This window comes from Anomalospiza imberbis, chromosome 18, assembly GCF_031753505.1.
Source record: "Anomalospiza imberbis isolate Cuckoo-Finch-1a 21T00152 chromosome 18, ASM3175350v1, whole genome shotgun sequence".
NCBI classification, from domain to species: domain Eukaryota; kingdom Metazoa; phylum Chordata; class Aves; order Passeriformes; family Viduidae; genus Anomalospiza; species Anomalospiza imberbis.
Genome location: NC_089698.1, coordinates 6,885,241 through 6,910,684, shown reverse-complemented (window position 1 = coordinate 6,910,684; position 25,444 = coordinate 6,885,241). Strand labels below are relative to the sequence as shown.

General features: G+C 45.1%; 1 protein-coding gene and 1 long non-coding RNA gene across 26 annotated transcripts in view; both read right to left on the bottom strand.

Annotated features, from left to right (window-relative positions):
• FBRSL1 (fibrosin like 1) overlaps nucleotides 1–25,444 on the bottom strand; it is a 505,508-nt gene that overhangs the window by 52,606 nt on the left and 427,458 nt on the right. For all 25 annotated transcript variants that reach the window (XM_068208749.1, XM_068208758.1, XM_068208756.1 and 22 more), the window contains one exon: nucleotides 2,460–2,505. In XM_068208749.1, the coding sequence (XP_068064850.1) occupies nucleotides 2,460–2,505 (46 nt within the window). The remainder of the gene's footprint in view (nucleotides 1–2,459; nucleotides 2,506–25,444) is intronic.
• Nucleotides 23,199–23,872, bottom strand: LOC137484701 (uncharacterized). Its single transcript, XR_011004982.1, has 2 exons — nucleotides 23,546–23,872; nucleotides 23,199–23,447 (listed from the first exon to the last, which is right to left on the bottom strand). It is a non-coding gene; the product is annotated as an uncharacterized lncRNA (long non-coding RNA).

Sequence of the window (25,444 nt, the reverse complement as noted above, 5' to 3'; positions counted from 1 at the left end):
GCTCCTCCGGCCTTTTGTGGAGATCTCAAATGCGGTCAAAGGTTACATTTTACAGCTGTTCCAGCCTCAAATAAGCGTAACCCGCCTATCTTAATACTTAATTGCATTGCTAAGCTGCTGATAAACTAGGACTGCATAAAACAAATACACAGGGCCAAACACATCCCCAGGGAAAGTTTGTGGGAACAGAGGGAGTTGCACTGAACAATGAACTGGGAACAAGGGGAGTTGCACCAGACAATGAATCCACTTTATGTGTTTTAGAAGCCTGGTTACCTTCAATAAAAGCTGCAGCATGGATGCTGCACATTTGCTAGCTAATATCTCTCCAAAAAGGCCTCCGGTGTTTACAAAAGAAGGGCACAGTGCAAATGCCCACGGGAGAGGACGAGCACGCGCCGCACCATGCGTGTGCCCATCAGGAAACTGTGTCGAGCTAATCCCCTCCCCACGGAGCCACCAGGGCTCCAGCCCCGGAGAACACGGCCTTAAATCAACGCTCTTATCTCACAAAAGGAATTTAAGTGCAATGCTTTGAAAGTCACTTTCTCCCGGCCATATGGCATCCCCGAGCCTGGTCGCGTAGGAGCGGCGTTCATTTGCATGTGCAAGAGACAAATCTGGCTCTTGCATTGCGGGAGTGATAACAGGGCGAGGGGTAAAATTTAGCACTGTTTGGGTTTCTGCACAAAATCTTTGCAGAGGCGAATTTCTCTCACCTGTCAAGCCAAGTGCCAAACGCTGAGGCAGCCCCAGGGGAGCTTGCCCACGATGGCAGGCCATGCCATAAGCAAGGTACACCGTTACAGGGCCAGGGTAAAAGAGAAGTCTGAGACAAAACCCATGATCTGAACCCAAAGCTGGCAATGTCTACACCCACATTAAAGCAAACAGGAACAGGCTGAAATTATAGAGATATAAACAGCACTGAACGCAAACTTCAAGACAGCAAATTCACAGGCTTTCGCACATTTAACTTCCTGATAGGGAGGTATTTTGAAAACTCATGTTGCTGAGCTGCTCCATGATATGAAGAGGTGGGGGATCTTGGGCTTCAGCACAAGGAGGAGCCAACAAAGCTGCTAACGCTTCAACATAAGCCTCTCCAGCAGATCTCTGTGCCAGGCATTATGCAGGATGGCAAGATTTTTGTTTTGCCGAGGCAGTGCCATATGGGCAATCTGGTTTGCCTTATCAGCAAGCCAAGTGAGAGAAGAGAAATGTTCTTCCCCACCATTTGTTTAAATTTCCCTCTTTCCCCCAGATAAAGCTGCATACTTTTGTAAAAATATCTACAAATGTAATAACATAATGGGCTTGTCATCGGTTTCCACATTTGGCATTGAAAATCTGCAAAGCTTGGAAAGAAAGAGAATTCCTAATGGTTACTGCTGCTGAAGAGCCCAGCTAAAAACTGGGCCTGGATCCAGGTGATGGAGCACACAGCCACCAAAACGCCTTTCTATGTCCGGCACCTACTCCTCCTACACAACTGCAAATTGTTCCTTTCTTGGCCCCACTGAAAAAATGCAAGAAGGTTATTTCATCACTTCTTGTTGATGGGCCTCAACTCTCCGCTTTGGGGTATTTGCATGCCCCTAACATCCACTACTGCTGTGAACTGATTTTATTTTGCAGCTCAGCGCAGAGGATGCTGCAGACAGCCACAAGCCCTGGCAATTAATTTGGAGCCACACAAACCTCCTTGCATGGCAAAGTGAAACCATTCCCAGCACAATGCTTTCCACCGTGTACCACAGTTTGCCCTCTCCAAGGCTGTTTGGCATTTCTGCCCAGTATCCATCTCAGTGAGATTATCCCTGGGAACACGAAAGCAGAGCAGCCCGGTTTTATGGCTGTGCTGAGCCCTCAGAGGAGGGCTTGGCTTATTTAGAGATCCGTGGCTGTGCCCCCCAAGGGGATGTGGAACAAGGCAGTCTCTTAGCAACACCCAGTGCCTATCACAGGTAACTGTCATTAACAGCAGGAGGGGAGCTGCGCCCTGCTGAGCACCCTCCACCACGTCCTGGAGAACCAAGATGTACAGGCAAAATGCTCCGTGGGCACTAGCAGGGGAGGGATGTGTAAGCCCTTGTCAGGATGACACAGACAGCACTGAAATACTGATTTCTTTAAAAGAAATGAGGATTTGATTGTATTAGAGGGAGAAGCATATCCCCTACAGTAAGGACTGACTCCTCCTTTGTCAGTAATCCCTCTCTCCAAGACACTTAATACAAATCTTTCTGGAAGGGAAGAAGTCCCACCCCACACTGAGACAATGCAGCTCTAAATTTTAACTTAAATCATCACAAGCCTGTAAAGCTGATCTTTATGACAATGTGTGTGGCCAAGCTACAGGCTCTGGCAAAACTGATGTCCTGCTATTCACACGCTACGGATTCACAACCCAAATCTCTTGCTGTACAATAAGGAAAGCATTTCTCCAGATCACTTACCTTTATTTGCTGCAGGGGAGAACAGCTTCTCAGAGCCTACAGAAGCCTGAAAAAGGAAGAGAAAGAGAGGGTGAATAATCGTGAAGGAGAAATTTGGAAGGCTTGCTCACAAAAACACAGCTCATAAAACAAGTGGGTTATCTGGAGACCTGCAGTTGCGCATTGCACCTGGAGGGTGCAATGTTGTGCCATTAAAGAACGAGCATGCATCCTGAGGAGATGAAAGCCAAGCAAGAGGACTGTCCTGATCTCACCCAACTACATCCTCCTGTCTCGTTTATTTAGGCAGCCATGCAATGCACAGCTATTTTATCCATGATTCCTCATATAAAAACAAAACCAGTGAAACTGCTATCAAGCTGAAGAAAAAAAAAAAAAGAAAAGAAACCAAAACACATTTCAAAGGCTCTCTCACTGAAAATAAGCTCAATTCTTGCTGAACATGCAAAATGTAATTTGTGTACTGGAAACACAAGTTGCAACTGAACACATCTGTATGAAGGAGGGTGTTGTTCAATATTATGCCAAATGACAGGTACATGCTGCTATGCACTTAGTTGAGTATGAAATAAAATGACTTCCTCTTGGAAGAAGCCCGTATCCTTGCAGACTGGGTTGCACTATGCTGTCTGAACTTCACAGCAGTGTATTTGTGCTCCTCACAGCTCTGGGAAACAGTTAAAGAAATCCAATTAACCTAAACCTTGTAAACAGCTTCATGATAATCAGGGTCACTGGGTTACAGACAAGATGATAACGACAGACAGGGAAAAAAAGTCCATTCATGGTAACTAAAGCTTTTATGAGTTAATTTGATGGCTTCCTTTCCTCCCCCCACTGATATCAAGCAGTCAACCGATTTCAGCATAAGCTTTTCCTCCTCGCTATCTGATAAAATAGCAAGCAGCCTCTCCAGAATCAAAGCTGGTCTGGGAGCAGGAGCACGATCAACATTACTACCATCTACAAGAAAGTATCATCAACGTGTTGGCACTGACTGCTGCATGAATAAAATGGGTGAAGTACAAAGCTGACGAGCAAAAGATACTGAAAGTGAAAAAAGCCTTTTTCCCCTGGCTCTGCTTTAAAAACAATTAATTAATTCAACACATGGCTGAACTAAGTTGATTTTTTTTTTTTATTTTATTGATTTTATTCTAAGGTGCCTTGGGAGATTTGCATGATAAAGAGCACTACAAATTGTATTACATTGCTATATATTTTAAATGACGACTCAGAAGGAAAAAAACAAATAGTAAAATGCAAGAAGTTCTGCATGAGATATAGTAAGAAGCAAGAGTGATCCATTAATGTTACTTCTAAGAAAAGTGGCACTGCAAGCACTGAATGTCTTACTTAATGCAAATGTATAAAAAAGAGAGGGAAAACAACATGAAAAATAGGTTGAGGCTGAGACACATAAGAAAAAAATTCTGAATTATGTCCACAACAAAGCTGCACGTGTAGCTGTGGCATGTATGATCATTACACAGCTCAGCAAAAAGATCCTAAAATCTTAGGGAAAATCAGTTACCTGCACGATCCCTTCACTGCATGGATTAAAAAGAGGAAGAACCAGGATTAAACAAGGTTTTGCCTAGGCTGGTTTGCAAAGAAAGTGTAACAGTGTCACACAGCAGCAACAACAGTGGTGCATAAAACGTTTGACAGCCAACTCTGAATTTACAACCCATTGTTAGGAGATTTTTCACTTATAATCAACACCAAGTCACCACGGACGCAGAACACATCTGCAGGCTCTGGGAACTCACCCATGCTAACAGCTCACACAAAGCCAGGGCCTACTCTCAAAGCGCTCCACAAGCACTGGGACACGTGGCAGGTGGATAAATAAGATTCCCCCATTTTACAGGCAATGAAACTTCGGCGTGCCTTGCACTAAAGCCCCAGCAGTAAATTGGCCGCTGAGCCACAAATCCTACATGCCGGGTCCAGATGCTGGAGTGTGCAGCCCTCCAGGGAAGCCTGCTTGGGAGAGCCCTTCCTGGGGAGCCAGCCACGGCTGCAGGACCTGCTCTGCCCGTGGCAGCCACCCCAGCTGGGAGAAGCTTTGTGCTTCCCCTGGTCTGCAGAGTCCGGGCTCACAGCCACCACTTTGTGGTGGCCACCAGCTCGCTCCCTTCCGTGCACCTCGGTACCGCGGGCTCAGCGCTCGGCCGGGAGCTAAAGTTCTCAGTGCTACAGGTCCAGACTATATAAAAAACAATGTTTGAGGAAGTCAAGCCAGAAAATTCACTTTAAAGACAAAGTAAAACACCCGGATTATTGCTCAGTCTTCTGCTATCAGCATGTGCCACCGCCTTCCACAATCAGAGTCAACATTTACAGAGCAGCGTTTTCAACATCGCAGCTTCAGTTCACAGACACAAACCTTCACACCTAGAGTTTACAGTAACTTTTGCTCTCACTTCTGGTGATTTGTAGCTCCAGATCTGAGCAGTTTTTGGCACGAGCACTGTTCTGAAACAGTGAACGCCTGTGCTATAGGATATTCTGCGAGCTGCTGTAAAGGCAGGAGGGAAGCTGGGGGAGGAAGAGCCTGAATACATCATTCAACCCTATCAGTCACCCTTTAAAGAAAGCGTACAATAAAACCTATGTGTCTGAGGGAGCCCACTAATGAGTGAAAAAATCCAGCAAACCAACACATCTGCTAAAACAAGTCCCCTCCCAAATACTGCTGTTCCAAGCAAATCATTTGCATATGTTTAAGAAGGAATTTAAAAATAATATTAATAAAGTGGAATTCTTCCCTTGTGAACAAAACCAGCCATTTGGAGTCTTTTATGCAGAGTTCAAGCCATCACAGGAAATCACATGTTCTTTGATTGCAAAATGAAACTAAAAATTTCCTTTTTTTCCCCCTCTTGTTGCCTCCTGCCTGTCTCCATCTGAAGAACCATTTCACGAGCCCTTCAAGTTCTTTTTTGTTGCTGCATAAGGCAGCAAGACCTGCCCAGCCTGAAGCTCACAGACAGAAGACACCTCCACCCTTCCTTGTTCACTGGCTGCTCATCTCCCTTGCCCTGGAGCACAGCCCACAGCCACAGAACCCACCACAGGCTTGTACTCATAAAAATGCTGCTTGCACAGTCCCACCCTCGTCCCCAGTAACAACTGTGGCACTTGAAGCATATCTGACATCTGTCCTCAGAGCAGCAGTTTCTGAGGTAACCTCATGCTGCTGAAATCTCTAAGACCCAGCACCCTTTCGATGACACCAAGCCTTCCAGGTCCCCTTTGTGGCTTAGTCAATGAAGTCACCAATCCTCTGTCACCTTTTGATTTTCTTTCTTTTCTACTCTAGACCTAAGGGGGAAAACGCCTCCACCCAGTTCTGTGACAGCTTGAAACCAGGCTGAATACACTGCAGAGGAAAATAACATTTCTGCCCTTTTCTGCTTTGTGGAGAGCAAGCAGAGGAGTGGTGCTGCAGTCCCTCCCCCTTCCTCCCCTTGAACCCAGCACATATGAACACTGATTCAATTTTCAGCACTAAAAGCTCAGCAAAGGCAGCTTTTTCCTCAAATGTGAGGTGGTAACCACAAAGGATGTAGCACACGCTCTGCTCTGAAGGTGAGCAGTGAGGCATAATGAAGTCCATGCCTCATCCATCCTGGTTCCCACCAACCCAAGTCAGCTGAAAGGTGCAAGAACTCTTGCAGATTAATAATTTAATGATTATATATAACAGAACAACATCACCTGACACAGACAGCACTATAAATTATGTCAGGATTCACAGCATTTACTTCTTTTTGTCCCCTTTATCCGTGGCCTATAAATGGCTAACAGGGAATAGAACTGCTCCTTATCACCAAAACAGAGGCTCTGTGGACCTTCATGCCATCTCCTGGAACACCAAATGCCAGATCCAAGCCTGATAACAAGACACTGGGAAACTGCTAATAAGGCTGCAGGTCTGGTTCACAAGGAACAAGCAAAGTAGTGTTAGGGACCTGGTATGTATGTCATGTACAGGGCAAAAGCCAAGCATTCCCTCCACGTGAGTCCAGTACAGTAGGCAGAAGGAGGAGACAGTAAAATACAGTTTAAATTTTAGGTCTGGATGGCTGCCTATCTACTAGACAGCCAAGAGCCAGTCTCAAGAGAGACTGCACAATTACTGAACTTAGCAAGCACTAAAAAGTTCACAAGAAAACCCTTCTCTGGGAGATTTCTTGGACTGTATTAGAAGTGCTGGATACACTTCAAGGAAGTTTTAGCATAAAGCATGGACACTACCTGAAAATTGTGGATCAATTTTCATTCTTTGCTTTGATCTGTATCCCTTGCTTTTACCAACCACTCCAACGCCACTTGATCGTTTGTCCAGCAGAGAATTTCAGCACATCAGTACTGCTTTACTACTTTGCAGTTCACTCTGCAAGTCATTCATACCAGACCCCTCATCCAGTAATATGAGAACAATAACTAAAACAGGAAGGTATTGTTTGGGTTGTGATTCTCTGTAGGAAATGGAAATTGATACATATGGAAAGGTGCAAGAGTAGCCCAGAAATAGCACACATGCACACAAAACCCCACAGTAAAAATCCCCCTTAAGACCAACAAAGTGCTCTACACATTTCAGGATATAGAAGCAGCCCATGGGTAACACTGCCTGCATTGTGAGGGGATGTTTCAAGGTAGCCTACAGTCTTTCCAAAACCTGCATTAGTTTTGGAGAGAAACCACAGCTCAGTTGGGAAGACAAAAGAAAAGTTGGACCTGCAATTCACTCATTTTTGTGAACCTTCTAGGAATATCCAGCTTTGTGGTACACAGCTGGCTGGGACACAGCACAGCCCAGCTGTGTGAGGTATTAAGCAAGAGGGAACGGGACTTCTACAAATCCACACTGTGATTATCTTCCCACAGAATTTATAGACTGGGCTTTCAAGAGGGCTCAGCATTCAGCAGCTGCCTTTGGGGCATCAGTCTGACTGGAGCTACCGGCTATAGAGCATTTCCAAAAATCCATTTAGAAACCTGAATGGTGACCAGGTTGTTCTGAAAAATCTGGTTACAGCTGATAGTTGGGATCATTTATGAAATTCTGTCTGTAGACCTCCAGTGCAAATAAGGACTAATAATAAATAATATTCCCAAAGCAAGAGTCTCCACCTTTCTAGCAATCCTAACGATACGCTTGTACCTTGAGTTACACCGTAACACATCACAGTGAAACACGCAGCACAAACACCCCAAACCAGCAACTACTTACTGATATGGCAATGCCTTAAATGCCACAGATACTTCTAGTTCAATTATGATTCAAGGCCATCTCTGAGAGGTAGTGATGGGTCTTCTGTATCTTTCATGAGTTTACTCTATAGAATGCTCACAAACAAAATGTTTTTTTGGACTGTACTTCCATACAGCAACACACTTGTTGAGGTTCCCACCTACATTCATTTAGCACACACATATTCAGTACTGCTCTGCTCCTGGAAGGGACTGTCACCATGCACTCGCCTCTTTGTCACTTTTTCTTCCAAGAATGCTCATTTCTCTCAGAAGTTTATATAACCATGACTGTTTTTTGCAACAGCCCCCTTGAGAAGCTAGCACGAGTCTGGGAACATAGATTAAATTAGGCCATAGAGAGCCTAGAAGCAGAGATCACTGGTCCTAATTCACCACTGAATTACACTGACTTTACACAGTGGCAAGTGGAATGGGAGGCAAAGTGGATGAGAACTGGAAGGCACCGAAGGAAATGCTGTATGGAGTCTGACTCAGTCCTGCAGGGCAGTGAGGAACCAAGCTCATTGCTCCTCCACGAGTTTGACATCTTGTTTTGGTCCTCTTTTGGCAAGACAGTGATAAGCTTAAATTGACAATGTTTTGAACCCTGAGCATGTTCCTCATCATTTTACAACCATCATGGGACTGAACAAACTAGTTTAAATTGAGCAGCAGCAGTAATTCTTAAACATACGCTGCTGTGGTGTGTTGCTTATTGCACAGATGTGCCTCTTCCCGTGACAAAGGGTGACTGAATCCTCTGACACAGAGGGACATCTGACCTACAGCATGTCTGCCATCAGAGCCTTGGGGCACAGGCCTGCTAACTCCTCTTCCCTCTCTCCTCAAACCATCCCCCCAGCCCCTGGGGAATGGCTGCAGCCCAGAGTTCTCCCCTTCCCATCCCCTCCATTAGCGATGCTTTATGATTCATCTTCCTCTGAGCAGTTGCTGTCTCCCAAAGGAAAAGATCAAACTCCCTCTCCTTCCCAGCTCAGCTCCAATAAATAAATAAATAGATACATGTACTGAAAAAAAATTTAGTGAAGGAGGAGAAGGGAGGAAGCAGGGGAGTTCCTGGACCTCACCTCGTCAGACAGCTGCAGAAGGTTCCTCGGTTGTTTCCAGAGACACCAACAAGGAAAGAAAATTTCCAGCTGTCCCTCATTAAAACCAGCCAAAATACTTGCTTAATGTTAGTGTGCCTGTGTGTCCTAATTTAAATTAGGGTGCACTTGGTCTTTATCGCAGGATCTTCCTCCTTCAAACCTCAGCTCCCCAGCCACTACCAAATCTACTTTCACTTTACATTTCTGCTATTTTCCACTTTAATCAGCACTGATTTCCCCATAACACACGTTCACATGCTCCTGGGTGTTCTAGTCTGTGAGTGGCATCCAGAGGACAGTCTGGATGTGCCACTGGATGAGGCTGCAGCTCTCAGTGTAAGTTGGAGGCAATGATGTGTCTGCGTTAAAGGCAACAGATACACACCACAGTCAGGGAAACACAGCTCTCCATGACACACTGAGAAAAGGGCTTTGTGTGGTCTGCTTTAAAACACCCTGAACACCAGAGTGCTCGTGCCTTTCTCAGAGAGCTGACCCCCTCCCAAAACAGACTTCAGCCTACACTTCCATTTTCAAAATTTTTTCATTGCCCAGACACTCACTTAATGCAAGCACAGATTTGATTTATCTTTTGCTACAAATGTGAGGGGAAACCTGCCTCAGGTAGGAAAGGTTGGGAACGCTGTGTAACACACTGCTACAGCAGTTTGTATTATTGCCATTACAGCTTGATCCTATCTAGTCAGCCCATCTATTTGGCGGGGATATGGCTTTTTATTTGCACTAAATCAAAGGGAACGGCGAGTGCTCTTTGCAGAACTATCTAAAACTTCTTATAATTCAAAGGCTGCACTGTAGGAAGAGTGATGGGGGAGAGCAGGGACTGTGCTGCGAATGACAGGTGGCAGACTGTTGTTTGGTACCTACCAAATTACTCTGCTGCTCCCAGGGCTGCCTTGGCATTTCATTATCCCAACTCTCTCCTGGAAGGATGCGGACATAAATTCACACCTCATGTCCTGGTTTCCGTCAAACTGAGTAAGAGTGCAAATGCTGGCACCAACTGGGAATGCCAAGCAGGGATTGGCATGCTAGAACAAACTCTCAGCTGTGGTCTTTGCCAGCTACCTGCATTTATCATTGTAATGGCCTGCCAGACAGGACTTGGCAAGAAACGGAGGAGGGCGGGAGGAGGAGGGCCAGGCTCTGCACTGCCAAGCAATTCATTCCTGTAGCTCCTGCCATCACTGTACCAGCAGGGCAACCTTCATTTTATTTTATCTTTTAACCAATTATGTGTCACCCAAATCCCACCTGCAGCTTTCTCCAACACAAATGGCTATAAATCACAGTTCAGAGACCAAGAGGGTTTTGCAAGACATTTGATTTCATAAAAAGGTCACTGTCTGGCTGAGGATTGCTGCAGTTCAAAAATGAACTGAATAACAACCTGCATTGGCAGACAGGGAAGGAACCGCTTCCATCGTCTGTTGCATGTTGTCAGATAATATTAGAACAATTAGGGAGGCCAACAATGGCAGGATCATTAGGATTCAGCTGAACCAAAGCACTGATAAAAACTCAGTGAAATATCTCCTCCTTTCAATTTTTGAAGAAAACATAATCAAATCAATTAAAAAGGGAAAATTGCATGAGCACACCAGAAACAGTCTACATAATCTCCTTGAGCAGACAAACAGAATACATGCCTGTCATCACTGCAGCCTTCTCCAATCTGCCTGGGTATTCCAAAGCTTAACCCTCAGCTTTGCTATTTCTCAAAGCACTACTCTGGGTCTCAGACCACTCAGCATGGTCTGCTCTCTAGGGAAAATGCTGTATTCTTGTTTTTAATCCATACACTGGATACATAGTGGATTCCATACAGAATTTTATGTGAACCGTATCACAGAGCAAACATTTACGGGTGCTCAAAAATCATTTGACACCGATGCTGTTCTGGACACCCTTAGCATCCATCCCTTTCTTGCAGGTGACATGTCATGCCAGACAGCCCTGACAAACCAGCATCAAATTCTCTGAAAAGCATCAGGTTAACTGCAGTGAGTACACGAGGCACGGAGAAGATCGCGTTGTCCTCCTAGCCCAGACCACAGCATGTGACACACGGACATCCCTCTGACACAACTTCCCATTGTGGATAAAATTCTGACGTGGCCCTTTCCTGGGCCTGGGGGGTCAGGGAACTTATCAGGAAAGCGGCTCTTGTCTGCTGCCACTGAAACTTGCTGTCTTACCCACAGCAACCTCAAAGGAGTTCCTCTGCAGAAGGCTCTTTTGTTGTTGTTGTTTCTAATTCATCGCTCCAAAATATTTCTTGGCTGCATCCCAGGGCTGAAGCCTTATCTGCCCATCCCCCCGGCAGACACACAGCAGCTGCAGAGGCTTATCACAGTTGCCTGTCCACTGAGTTTACAAATTAACACCCTATCGAGGCTGCACGAGAGCTGATTAATCAGAGAGAGGCAGTCTGAGGGCCTTTATCACCGTAAGCGGCTGCTGGGAGAGAAGTCACAAATCTCTCAGGAGGCCAGAGATGCCTTACAAATGAAAGAGCAGGAGGCCAGAGAGGAGGAGGGCCCAGTGGTAGGGGAAGCAGATATTTAAGAGATAGTGGTGGTGAAGGTAATGGAGCAGTGGTGGGGGGGGAGCTGCAGACAAACACCAGTACATTATGACAGCTAAAAAAAAAAAAGATAATTAACAGCCTATACCTCATGATTCTAGCTTTCCCTCCCCGGGCTATAATTTAGCCTATTGCTCCTTTGCTCCAGAGGACAATAAACATTTATTATGTTAAACACATAACTGTGCTGCACAAAAGCACCGTTCTTTCCCAGGTCCACTCCTTGTACAGCTGTGCAGCCCAGGAGGATGGGGCTGCTGAAGTGGGCTCCCCTTTCATGCAGAAGATTACTCAGTTTGGACACAAAGCACATCCCTGGTTTCACCCACAGCTGCAGCGTGCTGGATGTGCTCATACTGAACGTGAAGGCAAATCCCATGAGACTCAGAGCTCCTGGATGGGGCCACTGGCCCACCAACAGCAGCTGACAAGCAGTGTTAGGATGTGCCCGGGCACAGGAGCACTGGCAGGCAGGAGCAGCTCCTGCTGAGATTGTGTGATTCAGGCAGGCTTCACCACCTAAGAAGTATCTCCTCTTTTTAATTCAGCAGCCTTGCTAAGAGGTTTACTGGGAAATTTAATTCCCACCAGAATTATGTGTAGGAGAGATTCTTATTACAAGATGAATATTACAGTCATGTGAGCTGTACTGGAGCAGTGCTGGCCCTGCCCCTCTGAGCACCTCAGCTGCTGTAAGAGCACAGAGATTTAGAGATTTGCCTCTGCTAGTGGACTGTGGTTCAGGGATTGCTCTCCTCTGCTTCAGTGCTAGTACCTGCTGCAGCCCTCCAGCTCTGTACTCGTGGCAGGAGAATGCAAAATAATTATAAAAACCAAGGGGACTCCCACTAAAAAGATTTAAAATCTAATACAACTTTAAAGGAAACCAATTTGGACATCTGTCTACATTTGTCAACATTCATTTCTAAATTTCAGTTTTCAAGTTTAATCCTTGAGACCAAGACACACAGCTGGATTTTTCCTTTGAAGTGTAAAATGTGTGGAAGCTGAGATTCCCATGCAGTAACATGACTCCAGAAGGTAAAATTTTAATAAAAATGCTACTAACATGAAGACATTCATAAGCAAACAGTGCAATCACCTCCTGTCCAGTTCTTTCTATTAACGCCAGTAATGAATTTAACAAATAACCTCTGGATAAAAGTGTCATTCACTGTAGCTTTACCACCAACAGTGCTGGGTGTGTGCATGATCTTGGGGAATGGCCATTCACATTTTGCCCAAGGAAACTGCAGAAATAAAGCGCTGCCACCTCCTAACTCAACATCTTCAGACTGGCTCTTTTCAGACAGCACTGGAAAGCAAAATCAATCAAAAATGAATGATCATCTGCCTTCTCCCCCTCTCTTGATCCAATGAGGAAACTATTTCCCGAACCACCTGGATTATTGGTCTACAAACCCTTGCAGATGCCCACTTTTAACACCATCCATTAGGTTAATTAGAACTGGGCAAGTAGATGCTGAGTATGAGTCCAGGAAAGGAACGACAGCTTTTTTATTTGAGAGCTCCCTGCCAGGTTCTGTGAAGCAGACAGCTGCCCAAGGTCTTCTCATGGCTCTCCTTCGCCAACAGACACCAGATTAATTTGAGCTGGACTGGACCCTCACTCATTATGCTCAGCAGACCCTGGGTAATCAGACAGAGAAGCTACAGGATGACAACACCTCCTGTCACCCCCACCACGTAACAGCAACTCTATACATGAAGGAAACATCAAATATTCATTGGGTAAACAATACGAATGCAGTAATCCCAAAACATGGTGAAATTCTAGAAGCTGTCTCTCTGGTGTTTATTAGATTGACTCTTTTAACTTCATTATCAGGTATGCCCATCAACCCTTCTCCCTCCGTCTCAGGTCTCGTGTTTCTACATTTTAAGGAAAAAAAAAGTCTCCATTGCACTTGCTGTTCCCCACAGCTCTGTTCCCACTGGTGGACACCCTCACCTACCACAGAAGGCACACCACAGAGCCATGTATTTAAAGACCCAACAGAAGGAATGAGGAACATCTTAGAAAAGGACAGCATATAAATTTCCCTACAAATGGAGGCTGCAGAGTCAAAAACATGGAAGGAAGCCTATGGTTCACATCTGCAAAGCATCTGGCTTCCTATCCCTCACTCATTCAAGGGCAGTGAAGTGCACTCACCTACTTTCTACAGGAAAGGGTCACCAGGCTTTTCTCCTGTGCTATACAGCAAGTCAAGAAAGAAGCTCTCATTGTAGTACCTTGATTAAATATGGCATTAACTGACCTCATCTTCTGTACAAGAAGGTGGTGAATGGGGCAGTCCCCCATTTGCAGCCAACATATAATCTGTCTTCTCCAATTAGATACGCTTTGCAACAAGTGTGGTGGATCCATTTACTTCCATACTGCAATAATGCAGATAAATCCAACTTTGGCTCCAGTCCCACTGCTTTCAAAGCTGGGGCTCTGCATTTCCAATTGCTGCCCTTTTTTTTTTCCCCTTTTTTCCCCCCTCTTTCTGCTGCAAAATGTCACCAATTTACTTTAGCCTGGGGGCCCATTTCGAATTTTACCACCAATATACGAGAAATGCATTTTTCAAGCTGTTACCACTTAACTGTACTGATATCAGCCACTCAGGGGACACAATATTGTTTACACATCCTGCTCTATGGAATAAGCACGGATGCCAAAACTCTGCCTGGGTTGTGAAGGAGACGTTTACTCTCTGTTTTATGAGATTTCCTCGATTTGTGGCTGCCTCAATGGTCGTAAAAACAGCTGTAAATCAAAAGAGCACCACAAAATTGCAATAACAACTGTCGAACTCGGCTCTAAAAAGCATAACTCCCAGCACCAGAAGGTGGAAGGCTTTTCTCTGATTTAATACCAGGTGTGGGGGAGCCTGATCAAGCCTATGTGCAGCACTGTGTCTGCCCACAGCCACCCCCACACGAGCTCACCCAAATCCCTCTATTTTGGCTGCTCCCTTATTGCTCGCCCCTACTCTGCCCCACGTAGTTCCTTCCGGCCCTTTCCTCCTCTTCTCTGGAAAACAGAAGTCTTTTTCAAATGCCTGGAGAATGCTTATACAAATAACTGCTGAATGCACAGCCCTGTTTAAAGCATTAAAACACCCAGAAAGTGAACAGGGCTGTGCTCTGCATCGTGGTTGCTCTGCAGGACAGCGATGGCTTTAGCAGATGACCTCAGCCTGTCACCTTGCTGCTGGCCTGCCCGGGAGAGCCCGGATTCCTGCACAGTCTCCCAGCCCAGTTTTTAGGGAGTGGAGTGAAGGAGGAGAAGGCTGATGAGACATGAGTTATTAACAGCCTTCTTCTGGGAGCTGATTCGAGCTAAAATGGTTCCAGAACAGGCAGCTCCATTTGAGCCTCCAGAGAGGACTGGCCAAGCAGCAGATGCATGAATTCAAAAGTTTCTGTTACTCTGTGCCACTGGCTATAATCCAAACCAAAGAGAGAGTTTCACCCGTGGGTAAAGCAGCCCTCCTGGATTTTTCCATGCCCCATTCCAGTTGCTTTCACAAACAATCTTCTCATCCTTGTCTCCAAAAATCCTAAAAGACTCTCAGTTACTGCATCTCGCCACCCCCCGCAATCTAAGACTAACTTGGCCAACAACAAACTCCCTTCAGCACCTCCCAGCTCTGAGAAACCAGCTGTGGCACCAACAGCCACACTGTAAACCCTGGGCCAACAGAGCTACCCAGGCTCTTTGTGCCCTCTGTCCAAACCCCGAAAAGCTTTCCTGGCCTCACCAGCCAGGCCTTCATTCTCTTTTTAAAACTTCCTCTTAAATCAAACTTCTTTCATGGCATTTAAACAACCCAACTTTCTCCGTTACAGAAAGAGGTCTGTATGTGAATAAGCCAATGTGAAGAAATGATGAGAGAAAGTTCATGGGAAGGAAGTTTAGCCAGCGCTCATCTGAGTTTTCCTGTTGTCTGCAGCAGACTAAAATACACTTGAGTTCCAGTGTGTTACTGTATCTCTGTCTGGCGGTGTGTTTTTTCAGATGCACATCCTAATTATGCTCTTCAAGCAAATGCCCTGTGGAGCAGGGTAGTAGAAGAGAAACCCTCTTTACAGTCACCACCATGCTGAGATCCATTCTGGAGAGGAACTCCCCCCTGCATTTAGAGGACAATTTAATTTCCATGGACCACTTGATGCAAAGGGAAAAGGATCTATATTCTTTTGTCTGAACCACACAAAGTGTCAGCCCTTCTTTCCCCATTCTTCTAGTAGATGTGTACATTCACATTCTTGAGAAAATTCCCAATAGATGGGAACAGTCTTTCATTCCAATACATTATGCCTCCCTGCTATAATCTTTTCCTTCTTGTACAATGCCTCTTGACTTTCCTTTGACTCTTTTCTTTGCAATTTTTTCTTTATGAATACAATCAGAGACAAAAAAAAAAGCCCCAAACCTAAATGGACAAAAAATGTCATTCAGAGCCGTTGCCAATGATGTTACTGGCAAATCCAGTTGAGAAACTGTCTGTAAAGACATGAACTGATCTGACATAGGGAGCAGCTAGTTTTATTTCAGAAAGCTGTGTGTTCTCAATGTTCTGGGTGTAGGAACTCTACAGGCCAGCTGAAGCTAATAGGGTGAATATGTGATCAGCTACACCCAACCAGCTCTTCCAAATTTATTTCTTTTGTACTACAGTGAATATTTGGGTGGGGTTGCAAAAACTATTAAAGCAGTCAAATGCATACCATGCCAACTGCTGACCACAAAAACAGGCCATTTCCTCACACACAAGCTATAAGAAATATCTCCAGTAATTGGCTTGTATCAGTAACCAGCTATTTCCAACAAAAACATGGCTCTGCTCCATTTGGAGTCTGGTGGTTCTCAAGAAGGATGGAAGGCTGTAAGTGTAGATGCATGACTCGTACTGGGAAGGTGGTGTAGCAGGACATGCCATCTAACAGCAGTTGCTTTGATGAGGCATAATTGCAGGGCAATTACTAGGTTAATTCTCCATGTATACCAGTACAATTTCACCCATAAAGTTTCATTTGCCTGCGGCGAGCGATAGATGTCTGTCTGTTTTGTGTTCTAAAACTCTCTACTGCGTTTGCTCATGGACCTGTGAAAGTGCAGAGCACCACTGATCTGGCTTTGCTCTTCTCCCTTCCTGATGTCTGAGGGGCATGTGTTTTTTCAGTCACTGACTAATGCTTGCCATGCTCAGCCACCAGCTGGAGAGTTTCCAGCACACTCAGAGACATGGCTTGCCTTGCTGTTGCCACAGGCATGGCCATGGCTCTGGGCAGGAAAGCTGTCCAGCTGGAGGAGGAACATCACTGGTGTGTGTTCAACCACTGCTTTGCACGGGAGATGCTTTTGGAAGGAACAGGAGAGCAAGCTGTACTCGACCCTTCCTTGGCTGACCATCTGCTCGTTGGCCAAGGCATCAAAAACTCTGTTCAGCTGTCAGGTCATTAACCCCCCCACACAACTGCACCTCCAGGAGCCGAGTGCTGGGCCCCTGTGCCATGGTCCTGGCTCATCTCCCTTTGGACTCTTTGTGGCAGGAGAGGCTGAAGTCACTGCCCTTTCCCTGCCTCTCTTCCAAAGTCCCACAACCGCTAACAGCTCATTTCACCGGAGTTTATTTCTGAACTGGAAGCACAAACAGAGCATTGTAAGAAACCTTTGTGATTTTAGCCCAGACACGACTGTGCTTGGTTAGTAAGGAGATGAAAAGCTTACAGTGAAGAAAGAAGCAGAATAATCCTGCATGTTAATACACAGTGACAAACACTTTCCTGGTGACAATCTCCTTGTAGTCTCTGCAGAGGGATGTGTGTAATGATCCTCCAGAGACACTATCTTGAAAATGCACAAAGGACTCTGATCAGACCTCAGCATCTACCGATTAGCTTAGCAAGAGCAGTGGAAGGGACATCAATTTTCTAGAAAGCGCATTCAGAAAAGCACTTGATCAAATGCTTAGCTCCATGTATGTGCTTAATCTCACTATAGCTGAAGCACTTTCCTAAAGCAAAGCCTTGTTTATTCCTTCTGTGAAAAATACAATGGTGGAAAGACCTCCAAAACCAAAAATGTAGACCTGAACATTCAACAGTTTAGGAAAATTCTGAATTTCTGTGGTTTTCAGCTTATCTGTAAAACAATTTGGAAGTGCTGACTCTGGCATATTGGAGGAGGAAATCAATAGAAAATAAAGAAAAATAGCCAGAATGGATGAGGGTATGTTATCATAAACAAAGCCTAGCTTAGTGCAAAGCAAATGTATGTCTCTGTTGTCGAGTATAACCTTCCTGGGATTTTATTGGTTTTTTCCTTTGCTCAAACAATACCAGATACACCTCGACGATTCTGGCATGCTGCAGCCAATCCATCAGCTTCTCTACATCGAGCAGACTGCAGAAAATGGAATTTTGCTTTCCCATTTGCCTCCCATTTGTCTCACTGCTGCTGCTCCCCACGAATGCACTTGCAAGCCCTTCCCCTGTGCCCTGGCTGGTGCGGGCTCCTGGACTCGGAGCAGATGGCTGATGGAGCTGGGACTGCTGCTGCCTACGCACTCCAGCGCTTCCAATCAGACCTTGGTGTCTCCTGCCTAGCTCTGCAAGAACACAAAGCAAACGGTGCAGCAGTTCTACACCCAATGAGCCAAAGCCACTTTTTAAGCTCATTTAAAATATCTATTTGACTAGGTATTTCTCAAAATAGGCACTTGTAAGCACAAGCTCAATGAGAATAGCAAAAAATAATTGAAGGCACCTAAATACTTTGGATTTTTAATTTTTCTCCCAAACATGTCTGTTGCAACTTTATCATTTTGGACAACACACTTTTGTGCAAGACCGTAAGCACAGTTCTACCAGACTAAGCTCCCCTCTAGCACAACCAAGGAAATGTTGGGTTTTCTACATCCAGCCCAAAGCTTTCAGGTCCCAAGACTTACTGCTGTATGCAAGTAATGCAAAGAAGTCCATCCCTATGCCTCTACCTTAATCTCCAGACACGTCATTCCAGAGCCCAAAGTCCTCCTCCAACAACAGAGAGCAGCCTGAAGCATGTTCTGAGCTGGGTACTCACAAAGAACCACTGTGGGTTTTGTTGTCTTTATTATGAACACTTCAGGGCAATGACCACCTTTAATTTGTGCCTTCCATAACATCAAACATGATATTAAAACCTTAGAAATAGTTGTGCTTGTGCGTGATATCCTGAAGGTTTTTTTTTCTCTAAACCACTTCCAGCATGTACAGACAAAAGACATAATGTCATCCTGCTTCCAACACTCCCAGCCATCAGAGGCAACATTAACCAGAACTTTGCTTCTGTTCCTCATGAGCGTTTCAGTGCATTACAAATAAGCACCTTATTCAAAGCTCTCTCCCCAATTTACTTCACTCCAAAAAAGGAGACAGATGGTAGAAGACAGAGGGTTTTACAGTAAGAGGGGTTGGATTTCTTTTCCTCTTCATTTGTTCCCTGTGCTGTTTCTTATCCTTGGGGACCTGGAGTTTCTTTTGATAGCACTGTGCTGCCTAATAAACACGCATACAAGCACAGTCACAAGTATACATCTATCATCAAAGAGCCCTTCTTGTCTCCACTCCCCACAAAGTTGATTAATGATTACATGTTTAACACATACATTATACATGGGAGGGGGAGACGAAGAGGGTAAATCCAAGCCCCTGTATACATTTACATATATTTACATATTCACATATAAAAAGCAGAGGAAAGCAAAAGAGGGCTATTCGCATTGGGACAAAAAAACCACTTTGGTAAACATACCTCCTAGCTCCCATTTTTAAAAATATAAAGGCAAAGGAAAGGCTTTACCTGGTCTAAGGAAGAAACTGAAGCTTGAGCAAGCAGCCTTGTTTGGATCCTGCAGTTCAATCCCAACATGGAACTGGTAACTGTGTTATCAGCAGTTCCATTACTTATGGTTTGTAAATGGGATGTAACAGCTGCAACCCAGTTTGAGAGAAAGGAAAGGGGTTTAAGTTTTAAGGGCGCTCCTAGTTTGTACTATTAATTCATACAGCTAAAATCCCAGTTCATCCAGCAATAGATTAGGCAATTAATTCAATTAAATGGCACCTTTATGTACAAAGGAAAAACAGTCTGTCCTGTCAGATCAGTCAATACCTAGAGGTACTGGGAGCATTTAATGGACTCAACATGGGGTGACTACAGATCAACCACAAAGCCAGGCCTGACCCTTAAACACAGATGAAGAAGAGATGTGGAAGGCTACAACACAGCAAACTTCCTTCTGCATCCTTCCAGGCTGAGCCAACCCTTGGACCTGGATAGCTGGCCTTGTAAAATAAAGCTGCCTGAAGGCTGCTTTAATCATGCTGACTGCCAGTGGTCTCAAGCAATTGTTCCAGCAGCTGGGGGAGCAGTGCCATGGTAAAGGAGTCCCCTGACAAAGTCCCTTCTGGCAGCTGGGACAAAGCTGGCACTGAAAGTGCTATTGTGGCTCTCTGCTCCCCAAAGTGTCCCTGTGCAGAGTTAATCTTCTAGCCACCCGCTCTGCTGGCTTTCAGACATCTTTGCAAGGCTCAGATTTAATATGGGGCTCTTGTGGCACACCAGTGGCATTAACCTCTGCTGAACTGATCCATCCCAGCTTTCTGCTCACCCAGCTCCACCAGTTGCAGCCACAGCACAAGTTCTGGTGAAGACAAGGCGAGAGCAGCAGCCACTAACAATGTTTCTAAAACATATTTGCATAGTATCAATCCTAAAGAGTGGGAGGGATAAACTGAGGGATCAACTGAAAAAGAAAAGAAAACCTTCCATACACAAGGCTGGTTACAGTCCTAAGGCTGTGGCAGCTGGCCAGAGAGAAAGCTCAACTACTTAGAAGGCACAAATAAGGAACTCTATTTTTTTTCACTTCTTTTTTATCCTGTAACCTTTTGACTCTGAATCATGACCACTGACTCCATGACTTTACACTTTCTATTACAGTAAGGCTCAGGGCTGGCACTGATAGAGTCACTTTCTTTCACCTGCTCATCCCTTACTTCAAATATAAACATTTTCTTTAGCTGTACAGGAGTGGAAGAGATTTGTCTTGAGTTTTTCAAACAGAAAAACTCACTACCGTTCCCGAAGTCCCAGCTAAGACACTCCATTGAAATTCAGATAATTGCCAGCATTCATTGTCTCATCTGAATCCCTTCCTTCGCTCCCTGATCTCTCCAAGTCCTTGCAGACCAGTTTCTTTTAATACACTTCATCACACCACAAACTGAAGTGGATGCAGACAATTGCCACAAACACATCCTAACATAAATCTGCAACAGCCACTGTAAAGTATTCAGTTCTTTTGTGTTAAAATGAAGGAGTCCAGGGTGGAACTGGAGTCAAAATGCATTGCAGGAAATCCTTCTGGTGTGTAAGGTCATCAAGTATGAACACCAGCTATAGGGCCAGGGCTTGCATCAGGCACATGTGTTTTCAAGGGCCTGTTTTATCACTGTCTCATAAACCCAAGTATACCTCTGCATTGCTACTGCAGCATTTTGTGGTGGATATTTCACATCTACCTGGGCTACAGCCAGGAGATCTAGCCTTTATAACAGGGAAGTAATTAATGAAGAAATATAGCTCTATCAAAGCACTCTTTGTTCACCTCCACTAGTACAAACATACACCTGATCTCAGCCACTGCTTATCTGTTTCCCCAAACCATTTTCACACAATGGAAAGAAAAGCTTGGTAAAATACAAAAAATGCGTAGCTACCCTTTTCCCAGTCTAAAGGGAGTGAAGTGAGCCTTATCTGGCTTGTCTGAGTTCATATCTAGGTGACCTCTGAACCAGAGCCAGACTTCTGAGATGACAGGTATGAATTTAGACACTTCTGATTGTGAGACAGGGAAAATGATCACATTAAAGGTGTAGTGGCTCAAACGAGACACCAGGTTCCTTCTACCCCTCCTTGGCAGATGGAAATCAGAGTTCTGTGTTCTAAAAGCAGCAGCAGCAGCCATGACCATGGGTTATGGTATCAAACATGAGTTAAGTGACCTATGGCTGAACACGCTGCCTGCTTCATTATCTTGCCTATGTATGGGGTTTGAAAAGCACTATAATCAAATTAATTTTTATCTTCCCTGCTTCTAGATTTCAAGTTCTTTTACTTCAAACTGACACTTACTCTGGATACTGTTCAACAATACATGGCTAAAGCCTCAAGACTCTCTGCTGTCTCCAGAGGGAAACCTCTTGCACAACTCTGGCAGCAGAAAAATGACTCAACTTGCAGACTCTGGGGACTTTGGGGTTGAAGAAACGACAAACCATGCATGAAAACACCGTGATTGCTCTTTGCACCTTTTAAAGCAGGGAGATATCACAGAACAAAACTGAAAAGCCAACAAGAGACTCACTGAATAGTGTGCAGGACAAGGAAAGTATCACAGCTACTCAACAGGCAGCAGCACTCCTGCACCTGGCCAAAACATAAAAGCCATATAAACCTGCAGGTGGGAAAAGAGCCATCTTCATCCTGCTGTTGGGTAGGTAGCCAGGAACGATGCCCCACCATAACCACACCTAAGACATGTTTCAAGAGGCAGCAGTGAAAAGCAGGGCACGAGCAAGCAAAGGGTATGTCAAATTGATGAAGAGAAAAAAATTGGGGTTACCAGATTTAGGGTTTGGGATTATTTCACATTGTACACAGGAGAGGCTTGTGAGTTCACATTAAACACTAACACAAGGAAGTGATCCTTCAATGCTTTGGGATCTTGCCTTGGAGGGAGCAATGCGGGTGAGCACAAGGTGACCAAGAAAAGCACATCCAACCCTTCCCTGGTGCCTGGGCCACAGGTTTGGAGGGAATGCCAGCAAAGGCATGGGAACAACATGTTGTGCTGCCAGCATGGCTGCACCTCCGCTCTCTTTAGCCATAAGAACCTCAGAGATTGCTGCAGGGACCTTCCTCACTACACAGAGACAAACTGAACACACAAAAACATGGGCAGGGAAAAAAAGAAGTGCCTCATGAGACAGGAGGGGCAGAAGTTCCCCTGCTGTTAGTGCCTTGGTGGGCAGTGAATTCAGTGCTCTGCACCAGAATGAAATGAAGCCAAACTAGTAAGAAACACAGAGCATACAATGGAGCACTGCTGCTGAGATATCCAAGAGACCGAGCAAGGTTTAAAGCTCACAGATTAGAGCACAGTACAACATGACAGAGTCGGCAAGGTACTCCACTGCAGAAGTGACTCCAACCTTGACATTTTGACTTTGAAATTCCTGTTCAAATATGAGTTTCTCTACAGCTACAGAAGCAATGGAAAAATTTCATAGCCACATCTCAAAAAACCCCTATCTGCAGCACAGAATACTTTTTTCCCCACCATGTTTGTACAGAACCTAGTATGGTGAAATCCTGGTCTGCCACTCAGGCCTTCAGGTACAACTAGAACACAGAGAGTAATAAAAACACCCACCCCTGAAACAACAATCTTGAAATAAACATTGCCCTTGGTACTGCAGATACCCCTGAAATAACAAGAAAATGTTACCATTGCACCAGGAGGTGCTGGAAATATTTGATGCTACTGTTTTGAACCTGGGTTTAGTTTCATTAGCAGCCCAGTCATGTGGTAATGAAGAACCCATTCAATTCTCCATCTCTGCTAGTGGTACACTTCATGGGCTCATGGAAAGCACACATAAACCTGTTATCTCTGACGGGAATGGACACATGTGTGCATGTCCCAGATTTGCAAATTGCATTGCAGCAAATGCAGCCTTCATGTCACTCAACTGCATAGCTTAGAATTTTACATTTTAATTTTTTTGATGTCTGGGGAGATTAAAATGAGAACTGGCAGCATGTGCAAGGGATACTGCACTTTGAATGCCTTATCTATAGTGATTCAGGCTTCCCGGAGCTCCAGATGAAGCAGGTTTTTCACGATGGAAGAAACCACATTACATTGCTCCCTAGGAAGTGAAACAAAACAATAAAGGACGGTTAATCTCTTCTCTAATTCTGCTCTGTGGGACAACTCCTTCAGCAAGCAGCGCCTGGCTGTATCTACCTGGGAGGGGGTCATTTTACTTCGGCTTCCTCTTCTGCTTCCCTCTGTCCCTGGGAGCGCTCTGTCTCCCTGCTGCATCTTTCAATGGCTTTATCAGAGCTTGCACCAACTCAAGCGTGAGAAGTAGCTCTGGGCCCAGCAGGGAGAGGTGGGGGAGTGTGTCTGTGTGTGCCGCGGGGGGGGTGGGGAGAGAGGGGAAGACGAGGGAGGAAATGTTATTCTGTCCTTTGTCTTTTCAACAATTTCTTTTTAATGCAACTTGCAGAGCAGCATATAATTAGGGGTCTTGCAGAGCAGGCTTAAACTCAGGAGTAACCCTTCTAACGACCTCGGCAACGGATAATCAGGTGCGCGGCTGTGGGGCGCAGCACGGCTCCCCACCCGCCGCGCCGCTCGGCCTCGTAATTAGAAGCCTCCACACTCCGCTGCATAAAGGCAGATTGCAAGGACAGCGTGAAGCCCTTGTTTGAAGCTGGGGGCACAAAGATTGCAGTGCCTCTGATGGATGGAGACAAAGACTCCGATACTGGAACGCTTCCAGCAGCCTCTGAATACTCGCTGCGTTTCTGATGGACATTTTCAGGATTTCTTAGAGCGGCGAGGTTTTTTCTCCTGCTCCCTGCCACCCCCCCTCACCCCGCCTCAGAATTCCTCCACAGCTCCCTAAGCCAGGGATGTGGATGTGCCACTGTACGTGCACATGGCTCCAGAGATGCTTCCATGGTTGTATTATGAGAAAAATGCGTTGCTCCCTTTCCGCCATCTATTTTTGCTAGTTCTCATTCCTGACTGGGAAAAACATGGTGACACTTTAAAAATGCTCAGAACATGGGGCTCCATCCAACTCCCCCCAAAATTCCCAGTCTAGAATGGTGTGTTAGCTAAGTTCACACTGATTTGAAACTGTGGTAGCAAGTACTGTGTTTAAGTTGCAGCTGATGTTAGTGTAATTCCCCTCAACACTTCAGCACGAATAAAAAAAAAATCCCTTCTTAAAATCACATCTCCCTTTGGTGATCACAACTTGCTTTTCTCTATTTACATAACTTTAGGCACAGGACTAAATGAAAATTGACACTGCAGCGTATCCTAGCTACAGGAAGGAAAGAGGAGGAGGAGGAAGAAAAGGATGGAGGACAGGACCTTTGGGTAAGAAGAATGTAAGAGAGTGAGGGGAGTGTCACTCTCTGTCATGCAGCCTGTCATAAAAGGGTCACTGACTTCTATTTTACCCCAATTTCACCACCTTTTTGCATCTTCTGAGCTGCTGCCACGGCTTGTTTGCTGGTTCCTCTGCACCTGACCCTCCCCAACAACGCTGCAGCTTTTCATTCCACTGCAGCAGCAAAGCAAACGAGAGAAAACCAAACAGCTCAGGCAACTTGAAAACAGCACAGCAACAGACTGACAAAAAACAGCAAAGCCAAAAGTGCTTGAATAATAAAACTGAGAAAAAAACCCCAGTAGAGCCACCCAGAAACTGAATTGCCAGACAAGGTCCCTTGGAAAGAGCATAAGAGGCAGGTTCAGGGAAGAGCAATATCCATAAGGCAACACAGTGCCAGTGGTTTTTTCCCCTCTATGTATAATGACAAGTTAACAGGGGCTGGAATAGAAGAAAACATGGAAGATTTTAATAGGAAGAATCAGGACACTGTGCCAAGGATGGCTGCCCTGAACTGAAGTTATCCATGAACTCACATTTGTAGGCACTTAAAACCTAGCAAGATCATTAATGAGCTAACAAGAAACACTAGCAAAAGGAACATAACCTGGATTCACTGAAGTGTTTCATTCTGAACGATGAAAGGGCAAAGGCATCCAGACACTGAGTTGCCACAGCTAAAAAAAACTAACAAAAGATGCTGTGATGCACACTACCCTTTTCCATACCAGTAC